The following is a 14,067-nucleotide window of genomic DNA, read 5'->3' on the forward strand; positions in this document are numbered from 1 at the left end:
ACAACAATTAGATGTCATGATAACAAGGTCTTGCTATTACCAGAATTGTAAACATTCTGTCACACCAAGATCAAGCCTTCTTGAGGCTTAATTCCATTTGGACTTAAAAGTCAGTGACAAGTATATATATATATATATATATATATATATATATATATATATACACTCTTAACACCTATAAGCTATATTAAAGGTTTTGCATAGAATGTTGAGGATGTGTTAAAGGTTTAGAGGAAGACTCTTTATTTTCATATGGGCTTCTTATGTTCTTAAGAAAGAGAATGCAAATCATTTTGTACTTAGAGACAGATGCTCTGAGAAATTAAAAAAAATTAAAACACTGCATAAAGATGTGACATTTCAAAAAGTTTTTTCTCTTCCTCTTGTTTCTATGTAGAACTGGTAAAATACCATTTAAGAGTGTATTTAGAATAGTGACAATTTAGATAGGAAGGATTGACATAAATTGTAGAAATTTGTCTTTAAAACTATGGCATATTAAATTGTTTCTCAAGGGCTGGCCTCTGGTGGCACCTAATTTCTCATTCCTGCGAACAGGAAAAAAAAGCATATCCACCACACAATTAAGTGCATTGAAGTCACAGAGACACGAGTGCAGAGTGGATTTCCTTTAACTCTTAAAAGTCCATTTTTACTGCTACAAATTCAGTCTTGTAAAAATGGAACAGAATTTTTAGCTCAGAAAGTTACATGTCCACATTGTCCTTTTGTACATGTGTTAGAAGTTGCACTTGGAGTTTTTCTAGAACACTTCCACAGTTCTCGTAACAGTACTGTCTTTTCCAGTCAACAAAATACCATGGTCTTTGACTGTCCAGTATGATTTGACTTGCTTGAGCAGAGAGGTTTGTACCTTACAGTTACCAAGGCATTGTGACGGGGCTCATAATGGCTGGTATCTGTCTTGAGGTTAATGTCTCCATGAGACTTCATAATGCAAAATTGACTGTGCTGCATATTATATCCTTCAAAGCTCAAGTGAAGCTGATTTACAGGGTAAAATTCATAAAAACAAAGTAAGCCCTGCCAACTGTTTAACCAGAATTATTTTTGAACAGCAGGCGCCCAGAACACATTGTGTTAAATGAAAAGTTCTATTCCAATTAGATTTCCAGTTAACGTGCACCCTGTCGTCTCCTAGACATTGCTCCAGCCTGGACTGATGACGCTTCTGGACCACAAGGAAAGATTTCCCTAAATCCTTCTGCTCGCCTTAAGGCAGAGAAACTGGAAATGGTAAATCCCTTAAAATCGTTTTCTTCACGAGACAGCAGGAAAGACTGCCTTGTTCTTGGAGAGGAGGTCGGCAGGAAAGACTGCCTTGGAAAGGAGGTCGTTGTGGAACCATCAGCTGCTTGAAGTAGCTTATTTAATTAAGTGAGTGACAGTTTGGGTCTCAATTACTTAATAACATTTAGACTTGGAAGTTCTAGTACTTCACTAGTATAAAACAAATGAAATCTTCGGCTACTAAACTGACATGGAAATTAGTTTCTTTCTCTTTGGCTAGAGTGATGGCTCAGTGGTTAAAGTGTTTGCCATGTAAGCATGAGAAGTTTAGTTCAGTCCTGCAGAACTGACATTTTAAAAAGACAGTCTTGTGTGGAAGCACAGATAGGCAGGTCCCTGGATCTCACTGGCCAGTTCGTTGTATTGGTAGGCTTTTATGGTGACTTGACACAAGCTGATGCTATCTTGGAGGAAGGAGTCAACTGGAAAAGAAAAAAAAAAGCCTTCCTCTGTTGGGTTGTAGGCAAGTTTGTAAGGCATTTTCTTGATTGAAGTTTGAGGTGGGAGGGCCCTGCCTACAGTGCATAGTGCCAACCTCAGGTGATTGGTCCTGGGTTGTATGAGAAAGCAGGCTGAACAAGCCATGGGCCGCAAGTCAGTAGGCAGCACCCTCCATGGTCTCTATTTCAGTTCCTGCTTTCTGCTTTCTGTCTGGAATTCCTGCCCTGACTTCCCTCAGTGATAGAGTCTGACCTGAGGGTTATAAACTGGAATAAAGTCTTTCTTCCTGAGTTGCTTTTGGTCATGGTGTTTATAATAGCAATAAAATCTGTAACTAAGACACCAACTTAGCCTATTTGGGCAAGCTAATGAGATAGCCTGTCTCAAAACACAGGTTGGAAGGTAAGGTTACTGAAGAGTGACATATGATACTGTCCTCTGCTGTCCATCCAAAGATGTGTGCCTATATATATGTACCCCAGCACACACATACATGCAAAGAAATGTATACGATATCTTTAGAACTGTCATCAAAATTATGACAGTTTACAAGCCTTCAAATACATGAGCAGTAAATATAATGAAGTAATACAATACTGTTCATTATTTCTAAAAAATGAAGGGTTACTGAATCAAAGAACAAAGTAATCATGAAATTTAGAGATTATGGCAGAACACCAAGGAACGAACAGATAACCCTGGGAAGAATAAAATGTTGAGAGCATTGTGTCCAGAAACAGAAGGTGCTCAAAACAGAAAAATTAAAAGTGAAAAGTGCTTTCCATTTGATAGTTACAAGGAGCTGAGAAGACTGTACAGCATCTGGAGATCGTGCCAGAAGTCAACCCTCCACCTCCATGAGATTTATAGACACTGACTCTCATGTTTACAGAACAATATGGTGTTGCCTAGCTAGAGTAAACACATTAGGATTAGAATAAACACTGCAATTATTCCTATCTCTCTCTCTAGTTCCAAGTAGTGCTTTTCTCATCACCAATTTAAATCTTACTGTTGTCTAGATGATGATCAAATCTACCTACCTCTTTTCCCAGAATTTCCTATGATAGTTTGGACAGATACCGCCATATTTTACATATTTATAGCACTAAATGTTGTACTGCCTTATAACCTTTTTCTGTGTCCTGTTTGATTGATGAGATTGAATATCTCTTCACCCATAGTACCTGCCTGCTTAATCCCCATTTTTTGCCATATGGAAGAGAACATACATCTTTCTCATCTGTCACTAGTTATAAGGAAGAAGCACCCATAACAAAAGACAGTTCAACAAGAGGAAACATTGAGTTTTACTTCTCAGAGAAGCCCTTAGTAAAGAAAACCCAAATAAGCAGAGAATCTGTGTGCATGGAGGAGTAGCCAATGGTCAGTGTTGTACAGGATGACTTGGCAATGGGGGAATGATATGACCTAATAGTAATAGGAGGGGGGACTTGAGAAGGCTGGTTCAGCTAACTGTTAGAACAATCGTAAAAAGAAATGAAAAACAGACAGCATGGTAAACTGCGGTGAATTGTATATCCACATAACTTTGAAACACAACACTCAATAGAGTAAACCTTCATTTGTACAAAAATTTTCAGAGGAAAACTTTCTGGAAAACCAGAATTGTAATAGTGATTTCAGTAGTGGTTCTCAGCCCCAGGAGTCTAATTTTCCTCCCAAAGATGCTTGGTGCTATCTACCATGCTGGTTGTCAGTAGTGAAGACCATGTCCAGATTCCCATCCAGGACTCAAACTTAGATCCTAAAACTCTATGGCCTAACATTTAAATATCGCTCTAACAACTGATGAGCCATTTTTTTGCTAGCAAACATTACAAAATATGTCTCACTTTACTGAAACTAGAGGAATTCAAATAATATTTCATTTCTGATATTGCGGCAAAATGAAGATGTGAAAACAACACAGTCTGTTAAGAGTGTAGAAAGCTAGGACGGTTTCTGTGTTGTGGCACGCACGTGTACATGAGTATACACAGTTGAAGAACAATTCAGCAGTAGTGAAGTTAATAATATGCCCTGTGCTTCAGTTCGTCCATTTATGTGCATACTCGGTAGAAAAATTTACATGCATCTGTAAAAGAAGATATGTGTAGTGCTTTATAGCAAAGAATGGGGAGGCAGTTATACATGTCCATTAGTCAGAGAGTGAATGATAATTATATATCTGTTCAATGAGATACCACCAAGTAAGGGAACTACATATGTAGGCAGCACTGAACAACTGTAAAATCACTAAGTTAAAATTAATTTGTAGTTATCCTTTAGATTGCACTATGTGTATAAAATTTTAAATGCATAAATTAAAGTGTGCATCATTTAGGATACATGTACTTAGATATTAAGTGACATTAAAAAATAAACAATAAGAATATAATGACCTTAGGATGACATTTTCTATGAAGAATAGAAGAAGCTTTCAACTCAACCTGGTCTCATTTTTTAAAATATCTGTAGATTTTAAACAAATATTATTGGATATTTAAGATTGCCAGGTACTTAGGTGTTCTTTGTATTCTTTTTTTAAAAAATTTTGTAACTTTTTCAAGATGAAAGGAATACACATACACCAAAGCTACAAATCTCTCTTGAATGTTATGTAAACAATACTTATGGCTTTGATAGGGTGGCAGGATAGTATTAGACCAACTTTAAACACACTTAAAACATCCCGAATACTCTGTTTCCTTCCACTGTGCCCAGTCAGTTGTGTGTCCATATGACAACAAATGCTTTTGGTAATAGTGTGTCCTCTATACTCTTGCATATGTAAAAATTGTAGTTACTATAATTATTTACACATTATTCTCACCATGTGCTTTTTAAGGCTAGAGATGATATATGCTTGTTGATAACACTGCACAGAGTTATGTGCTTGATCAGTAGTAATCACCAAATATTTATTTGGTTTAATAAGTACTATTTGAACACATTCTAAATGGAGAAGATGTCAAGAATACCTTTAATAAATTTTGTTTAAGTTTACTATGACTGAAACCATGTTATCTGTGGAATCCACTAATAGGCCTCTCAATCAGTTCTTGTGCCTTAACAGTACTTTGGAGCATATGTAACTAGAGACGCCCAAACAGCTGTGGTTTCTGTTGGAAACTTGGTATTCTTACCATTAAGAAGCCCCGAAGAAATAATCAGGAGAAGCACAGAGGCTCCAAGTATCAGAACCGCATTCCAGCCTTTCATAGACTGCCCATTCCACAATCAAGTCCTTTTAGACTGTATTCCACCATCGTAATTGAGGTTCCTTGTAGACTATACCGCCAACGTTGTGAAGTTCCTTGTGAGTCATGGTGGCTGGTCATGTCTTCTCTTTCCTTTCTCCCCTTTTATTAAAGCAATGGGAAGAAGGGCTTGTTCTGAGAGGAGACTTCCTCAGTGTTCTCCAGCACTTCCTCGTAGGCTAGCACATAGCCCCAGGGCCTCATCAAGGGATAAAATGGGCTGAAAATTGTGAGTGTTCTATCTAAGGCTAAAGAACATGGGAAGGACAGTGGAGTACAAGTGGGGGCATCTCCATTTCTGTTTTAAAGACAGAAGTTACTTTGTCTAAAAAAACAGATCCTGACAGAGAAATAAGTGTTAGGGAAAACTTTTCAGTATTTTCTGATTGTATAAATGTAGCCCTAAACCAGCCAAAATTAAGAATATTTTCCATTTAACCCAATTCTATCAACTTCACTTTTACTCTCAAGAGAACAGCCAAGTGCTTTTCATGTTTCTTTTTTATTATTTCTTCAGTGTTATCTATAAATTTGACTTCAGTAAATTTTTTCTGTTAATTTTTTTTCTGCAAAATCACATAGGATAGAAATAAATTTATTCCTGGTCCTACAGCCATGATTATAAATCTGGTATCAGCCAAGGTATTTGCCTTGGTAAGGATGAGGGTTGGGGGAAAGTGGAAGACTCAAGAAGATAATCTTTTACAGTTAGTTAATCTACAGTCCACTGACGTCCCTCAGAATCTAATTCTGGTCACGGTTCTCCTTGTTGGTTTGCTTTCCACTGCACTGTAAAACATAGTTGTAGTGAAAAGTTTTTCCCCAAAGGTTTGAAAACTGTTTCACCTAAGTCCATTTCCTTCCAGGCTCTCAATTACCTCGGTATACAGCCAACAAAGGAACAGAATGAAGCCCTGAGACAGCAAGTCCAGGCCGACTCAGAGGGGACTGTGTCTTTTGGGGGTAATGTCTTAAGTACATCATGTTGTATTATCACAGGCAGTTGGTTGATGTTATAACAACCTATTTTTATTGAGAAGGCGTGTTCTGTAAGAGGGAAATGAAAACTTACACCGTGCCACTTCATATTCCTTAATTGGTACTTTAAAAATGGCCATTGTTATTAACCTGGCTGGGCCAGCAGAAGGGAGACCTATATCAGATCCCATCAGCCCCAGGTATGGTTAGTAGATCCCACTCTTTTGGCATCTCTCTGAATGTTTTATTTTGTATTACATATACATTGCTTTGATAATGACAAAAGATAGTATAAAATATAGAAATTTTAATTTCACTACTATGGAGATTGCATCTACTTTTTTTTAGCTAGAGAAACAGGAAATTTTTGTTATACTGCATAATTATTTATTCTTAGAGATGGCATAATACACCAAGGTTTCTGCTCTTGGCATATTAATGGTTTCTCAGTAGCTGTTATTACAAATCTATATTTATTACAGCTTTTATAAATGTGCATTTATACTTTGAAATGTAGCAATTTCTTCTCTTTTGAATAGGATAAATCCCACCCCATCCCTGACACACATGGTTTGGAATTTCCATTATCCGTCACTATTTTCCAAAAAGTGTCTCATGTTTGTCTATTCTACTACACAGAAATATTTGAATATAATATTTACTCTTTTGCCCTCATACCATTTGTCCTGTAGTGCACATAATAAATGCTACATTGCATCATTTTTAAACATCTCTATTGAAATAAAGAAATTAACTTTATATTTTTTTAAATGAGGAAAAACAGATATTTGGGATCCCATTGCCTCTTGAAAATCACCCCCTAAATAATAGTAGCAGGAAATAGATATACACACCAGCACCAGCACCACCACACCACACCACACACCACACACACACACACACACACACACACACACACACACAATTTACAAGGACAGAAGATGGGCACAGAAGAGCATGAATACACCAGTGTGGAGAGGCAGGTGAATCCAGGCATCTGAAGATGGAGGGCGCACATGGAGGGCAAGCTGGTGTGACGTACAGGTGTGACTCTAGGCTGGTTTAGGCTGCACACTGAAATCAGAGTTCTTAGAAGTGTGTGATAGGGTATTTATCCATGCTGTTTTCTTCCTTTCTCAGTGTAGCATCTGTTATTCCAGGGGGAACTTAAACTTCCAGGGGGGAAGAAGTATATTACATTGAGAAATTAAACCAGAGATACTGTGGAACTAAACTTACTAGAAGCAAGGGAACTTGGGGAAGTCTGTGGTGAGTCATTGCTCAAAACAGGTACCCAGATGCTCGGTGACATTTGCATCCATGTTTAGAATTGTACCAGGGGAATTAGGTGTGTCTCTGGAGAACCTACACAAAAATATGTCAGCAGACCACCAGATTGTTTTTCTACAGTCAGATATTCCTGCCAGTTGACAAAGCAAGTTATGCATATAAAATCTCCAACCAACGTTTTAGTGCCTTATTAATTGTTAAATATAAACTCAAAATCAAGGGTTTCTGGACATTTGATAAGATCACATAAAATATGGAGCCCAAAAGCATCAGACAAACAGAGAAGACGTAATGATGAGAGCAGAAGATAACTTTAAACTATTTAATACTCTTAGAAAGACAGAAAGGATAAGGTGTTCAGGAAATGAAAGCAGGAATGTGTAAAATCAAAGCAGAGAGCGCGTGTAAGCAGAGAGCGTGTGTAAGCAGAGAGCGTGTGTAAGCAGAGAGCGTGTGTAAGCAGACAGCGTGTGTAAGCAGAGAGCGTGTGTAAGCAGAGAGCGTGTGTAAGGATCCTTTGAGATTACAGTGTCAGCCGCAATTCCAGCTTCCTGAGGAGACACTGATGAGGAGGCCACTGCTGTCTGGAAGTTCCTACTGTTCTGACACTTAACTTGCTAGGTGGCCTGGTAAGTTTAAAAAAGCCGGCTCAGGTCTGCATTGCGCATCTGTAGAACAGGAAGGCTGGCCTCAGAGGATGTTGAGGAATGTGTGAGGATGACCACTAAGCACATACAGCTGTTGCATGAACATTGTTGCTATCAACCTTTAGACTCCTTCAGCATGAAAAGCCGGGTCATAACGTCTTTATTTTTTCAGATATTGTATGTGTAATGTGAGAATTAAGATTAGATGTCCGTGATACATTTGCTTTTTTACGTCTTAACTGAATTCTGTGACAGAGCTAACTGAAGTGAGATTAAATGGCTTCTGTATCGTTTATACCATGTTTTCCTCACACTTCAGTCAATACTGTTTTGGGATAATTTGTGAAACGTAAACTGAAGCTCATAAGTTCCACTTCTCAGAGAAGAAAGTAATAGTTGTTTAGGTGAATTTAAATTCTATGGTCTTACCAAAATGTGTTAATTTTAGATTTCGTCCAGGTTGCCAGAAATTTGTTCTGCTTGCAGTTGGATGAAGTAAATGTTGGTGACCATGAACTCCCCAGCGTCTTAGACTCACAGGTAGAGTATACTCTACAGCTGCTTTGATTGAGTGTAGGGTACAAGTCTCAAGTGTGGTGGGTCATATGTGATGCCCGTTCTCCAATTCCCATTGGCTTTTATTAACTTATTTTAAATTATTTAGCTATTACTTATGTGGATGTGTGTACTTGTAAGTGTGGATAAACATGCGAATTCAGATATGTGTGCACATATGTGTCCGTATGCATGCAGGCCAGAGGTCAGCTTTGGTTGTCATTCCTCAGAAGCTGACCACTGGTCGTTCAGACAGTTTCTCTCATTGCTCTTGAGCTCTAGTTGGTTACGCTAGTTACCCAACTAGTCCCAAAGCTCTCCCTGTCTCTCTCTGCCCCGTGACACCATCCTGACTGATAGAATACCTGGGTTCTAGGGATTGAAGCCCAGTCCTTAGGTTTATGCATCAAGTAGTTTACACACTTAGCCCTCCCCTTCCCTACAGTGGGACTGTTTTTGTTAGCATAGTATACACATAAGAGTTAGGGATATAACTTAATAGGCAAATAACATGCTACACAAGCATTGAGACCTGAGCGTGGGTCTCAAGTACTCACATAAGAAGCAGGACTTGAACACCCCTAATCATATCCCTCAGTGGACGTACAGGATCTCTGGTACCTTGGTGGCCAATTGATCTGCCTCGGTGAATTCAGTAAGAGACCTGATGGCAAAAATAAGCCTCATACTTTATCATACGGGAGCAGTAAGTCTTTGAACTGCCCTGTGCTCCCACTGGGTGCACACACGTCTACTGCACATGCAATCTTTATATTTTAATCTGCCCTCATTAGCTCAATGGCTGGGCCACTCCTGAACCTACACTTGGCTAACACATGGCCCCTGAGGCTGCTTCCCAGACCCTTACATGGCTGGATGTTTTTTCTCCTCAGCTCTTAAGTCTGATCTCTGTTTCCCCATCATGTTGATTCTGCCCTTCCTCTTCCATTCCTCTCCTGTCCAGCCATTGGTCACTGGCAACTCTTTATTTCACCAATCAAAGCCACTTGGGGGCAGGGACCTTCAGAGTCCTACAGACAGACATGCCAGTTCCCATATAATTGATTTTGTATTAATACAAATAACATTAGAACCAATCACCAATATCTCACCTTTTTTCCAATAAAAAAGGCTCTTTTCTCTTAGACATAAATCGAGCAAACTATACAATTATGAAAATTGTAAAGAATAATATACAGTTACACCCAATCCAGCATATTTGTCAATTTAGACAAAGTACTGTACCATCTATCCTGACGTAAAGACTCTACAACTCTAGCCTGAATTATGTTCTGATTTTAAGTTGTATTATCATCTGAAAACTATCCTTTCAACTCTGTATCATCTTCCTCAATGTTAACTTAAGTTTGATTATGAGACTATAACTAGTCTTCTGCCCCATCAGAGCTAAGCCAGTGACTAGCCCACATTATGTGTCCTTTCTTGGACCGTACTTTTAGTTTTTAGATGTATTAGGGCACTTTTTTTCCAGTGGCTACCTTGCCATAACTGGAGCAACTCCATATGAAGGCTATGATGTTGGGTTTCTTCTTTGAACTGTGAATGGGGTACTGTCAGAGGCAGGCATGTCTCTAGTCAAATGATCTTTAATAACGAATTAATATTAAATGTCATGTTCTGTGGATTTCTCATGTTTTTGAAGTATATATATATATATATATATATATATGTATATGTATGTGTATATGGAGAGAAAGAGAGAATCTGAATTGTTAAATCTTGACTACTCTAGCCATTTCTATTTAAATAATATTGAAAAGACTTTATCATAGTTAGATCAGAATCTAATATAACCATGAGTTTACTGTCTGACCTTTAGGTTGTGTTACTTAATCATCCTTAACCGTTTGTAATAGCAGCTATAGAAGGACTGGGTCAAGGCCTAGATTCTTAAAATGACTTGTATTGGCACGATGCCTATCTAAGAGTAACAATATTAACTTCAAATTTTGTATCACTATTCAAAGATTTATGCCAATGAAAACCTTAAATCCATATCAATGTATGAATTCTGTATCAATGTAAGAAATTATAACTTCAATTTTGTATCAATTATAAAGAATTCTATCAATGTAAGATTATGGGTATACAATGTTTTGATTAATAATAAATTTAGTAGCCCATCCCATCTATTTCCTCCCTGTTCAAAATTATGACCATTTCCAAATTATCCCTTAAAATGACAACCTATCTATAATTTACAAAATAACCACAGACACCCACACCCAAGGGATTGGGATGACGACTCTTTACTTCTTCCCCTTGAAAAGAGGCAACCAAAATTCTTTGAAGGGGTAGGGAATTAGAAATATTGCTTAGGCTTAAGAAGGCTAGTTTTAGCATCTGTTATCCATCTCCGTATTTGACTAAAGTTCTGAGATCCGTCTGAAAGGCCGGGTGAACCAAGTCCATCTGGAATCCTACAGCCCCTCTGAGGCAAGTCTCTGGACAGCATCCGGAGGCAGGGGCTAGAACAGCAGGCCATTCCAGCTTCCACGAGGAAGAATTTTGCCAGAGCTACAAATTCTGTAATATATGAACCTTACAGCCAAAATGTTTGTACTATTAAGATATTCGTACGGATTGTACAAGGTGTACAGATCGGTTAAGGATGAATTTTCTTCCTTATGTGAGCAGGTGAAATACAACTATCTTTTTATAAGTTAATTTGATCAATAACCAATTATATTACATCTTCATTCATGCCATGTGAAGGATGGCACAATGAATCCTAAGGACTCAACAACCAACAAGATTTATTGTCTAATTGTCTAATTGTAGTTTTGGCTAGAGACAGTTTTATGTCTAAGCCAGGGTATAGCGCTGTTCCCATGTTGAGGAATCACCAGATCAAGTCACCTGTCCAATTTGAGTTTCTCAAATTTTTCTTTTTTGTAGCCGTGATCTTCAGGGGGTCTTCCTCTGTCATTTCTGATTTATATCACTCTAGAAGGGATCCAAAGCCTCTTCCTTCCTGCTAACACAAATACAGAACCTCTCCCAAAATAGCATACCTTTTGGTCCAGTAACCCAAAATCATTAAAGGTATAGATTGATTTGACTTAGCTTGACCTCTTTCTCAGAGGATGTTTCATATTAGAACTGCTAAACTCATAACTACATGCATTTTGATAATTAAAACAATTCAAAGTAGTTAAAGCAACATAAATATTATTATGTATCTGAGATAAGGTCTCCTTATCCCCTGCTCATGACCTCCATGAGATCAAGGCCTAAGTTATTTGTTCATCTATGTATACTTAAATTCTCCCTTCTAGGAGATTAGTATCTCTGTGGGTATCTATGTCGCCTTTCTCTTTATATAACTTAAATTAACCTAAGTTTTATTATCTGTCTGAGATTAGGTCTTTCCCCTCTCCTCTGCTCCTGACCTTCAATTTGATCAAAAGCCTCTATTCACTCATCTGTGTATTTAACTTCAATTAAATCCCCTTCTATTTACTGTAATCTGTCATATCAGACTAAGCAATCCCAGAATTCCCTTGTATACTACATTCAAAGAATCTGAGTATTTGCCCCAGCATAGACCTTTTTAAATTTATTTTTCTTTTAATCTTGTTTTTAATCTCTGTATATTTGTTTCCTACACTTGAGATCAAAGGCCTAGATTTCTTTATTTAAAAACTCTTAAACAATTACCATTATACTCCTTTCTATCCTTAAAAACAATTAAATCAAATTATATTCCTCTCTATTTATCTGGTTATATGGCTAGATGTTTTCTCTCCTGCAGCTCTTAAGTCTGATCTCTCTGTTTCCCCATCATGGTGATTCTGCCCTTCCTCCTCCCCTTGTCCCTTGCCCAAGAAACCTAAAAGTCCTGCCTCTGGCTCCATGGCCAGCCATTGGCTGCCATCAACTCTTTATTTCACCAACCAAAGCCAACTGGGGTCATGAACCTTCAGCATCGTACAGGCAACCATACTGGCTCCCATGTAATTAATTTTGTATTAATGCAAATAATATTAAAACCAACCTCAACATCTTACTAAGACACAAAACCCGGCAAAGCCCAAGTGCAGCTGCCCTGACTTTCTGAGTAGGGGTTGTCACTAGGTTTGTGGATGTGTTCTTTGTCCCAGTCGCTCTTCCGTTCGTTCGATTCTCTCTGCTAGTCCCTTATTTTTAAGCTACTTAGTACTGTGTTCATTGTTACTAATAAGCTAAGAGTGTTATTAGCTTCTTACTTTTAATCTGAAAAATGATATTTTACATGATTTCGTTGTGTACTTACTCTATTGTATTAAATTTATAGAATGGTTGGTTATGATCTAAATATGACAACCTTCCCTTATCATGGTTCTTGTTTTGAGAAAAGTACATGTTCCATGTGCATCTTAAATTTTCTATCAGTTTAATTACCAAATATGTTATACTTACTGATATTATTAGAGTTTTTATTTCTTATCACTGGTTTTAGTTTTATATGTTATAAGAATATAGTTAGGTATGTATAACTATATAAATATTGAATGTCTGCCTCTCTAGACTACTTTCTTTAGTTTTCCTCCTCACCCCAATGGTTTATTATCATAGTATTTTTTGTTTCCAATTATTATGCTTATATATAACATTTTACAATACATCTGGTAGAATCCAAACACAATACTTTTTAGTGCCTATAATTGTTATTTTAAACTTACAGTCAATACTTTACACTCAGAACATTTTCACTTTATTTGTTCTTCCATTCTCTGTAAACCTATAATGATATCCTGGTATAACTTTATATTTAGAAATCTTATGTCTAATCTTGCTCCCAGTTCTCTAGTCACAGATGAAAGGCCAGAATTAGAGAGGTTCACTGAATGGTGGACCTCTGAGGCAGGCCTATAGGCAGGGGGCATCACAAAGAAGAAGCCCTAATGAGAATAAGCATATTTTGAAAAGCCAGAAAGCAGTGACCTTCACTAGGCTTCGCTTCCTGCAGACGCTCCACCTCATCACTGCACACTGAGGACCAAGTCTCCAAAACACGAATCCTTTAATATCAGAGCACATCCACACCACAGCCCCACTGCTTTAAAAACATAGTCTTTCCGATAGGAGGCTTCGATTGCTATCAGTTACATGTTTCTAGCAATGCAGAGTCTGAGTGATTGATTAATTTATTGGTAAAAATAACCTGATCCTCTCATTTAAAGATTACTAATGCCATTTTTTTAACATTTCAAAACCACTTTTAAAAATATTGTATGTGTGTGTGTGTGCGTGTCTGCGTGCGTGCGTGCGTGCGTGCGTGTGTGTGTGTGTGTGTGTGTGTGTGTGTGTACTGGTTATTTTACTCATCGAAGTCACTTAAAAACCTAGCTTTTCGGTTCTTCTCAGTACATTCCTGGCTTTCTCACAATGAAGGCACAGATTTATTAGGTAGGAACCCTGTGGAATTTAGCAAAAACGGAACTGTTAGAACCCCCTTTCCGTCTGCCGATGTGGGTCTTACACACTTAACTACGTAACATGCCAGACAGATCCGTCTCGTGCTGCTAAGCAGTTCTCAAGGTTGCTGTGTCCATTTCTCAAGCAAAGGCAGTGTGAGT

At 37.8% G+C, this 14,067-nt stretch overlaps 1 protein-coding gene across 1 annotated transcript in view; it reads left to right on the plus strand.

Annotated features, from left to right (window-relative positions):
- Stxbp4 (syntaxin binding protein 4) overlaps positions 1 to 14,067 on the plus strand; it is a 127,349-nt gene that overhangs the window by 19,742 nt on the left and 93,540 nt on the right. Inside the window, exons 6-8 of the mRNA XM_032914218.1 lie at positions 1,163 to 1,257; positions 5,882 to 5,978; positions 8,379 to 8,470. Of these exons, the coding sequence (XP_032770109.1) occupies positions 1,163 to 1,257; positions 5,882 to 5,978; positions 8,379 to 8,470 (284 nt within the window). The remainder of the gene's footprint in view (positions 1 to 1,162; positions 1,258 to 5,881; positions 5,979 to 8,378; positions 8,471 to 14,067) is intronic.

The sequence above is a fragment of the Rattus rattus genome, chromosome 9, assembly GCF_011064425.1.
Source record: "Rattus rattus isolate New Zealand chromosome 9, Rrattus_CSIRO_v1, whole genome shotgun sequence".
Taxonomy (NCBI): Eukaryota; Metazoa; Chordata; class Mammalia; order Rodentia; family Muridae; genus Rattus; species Rattus rattus.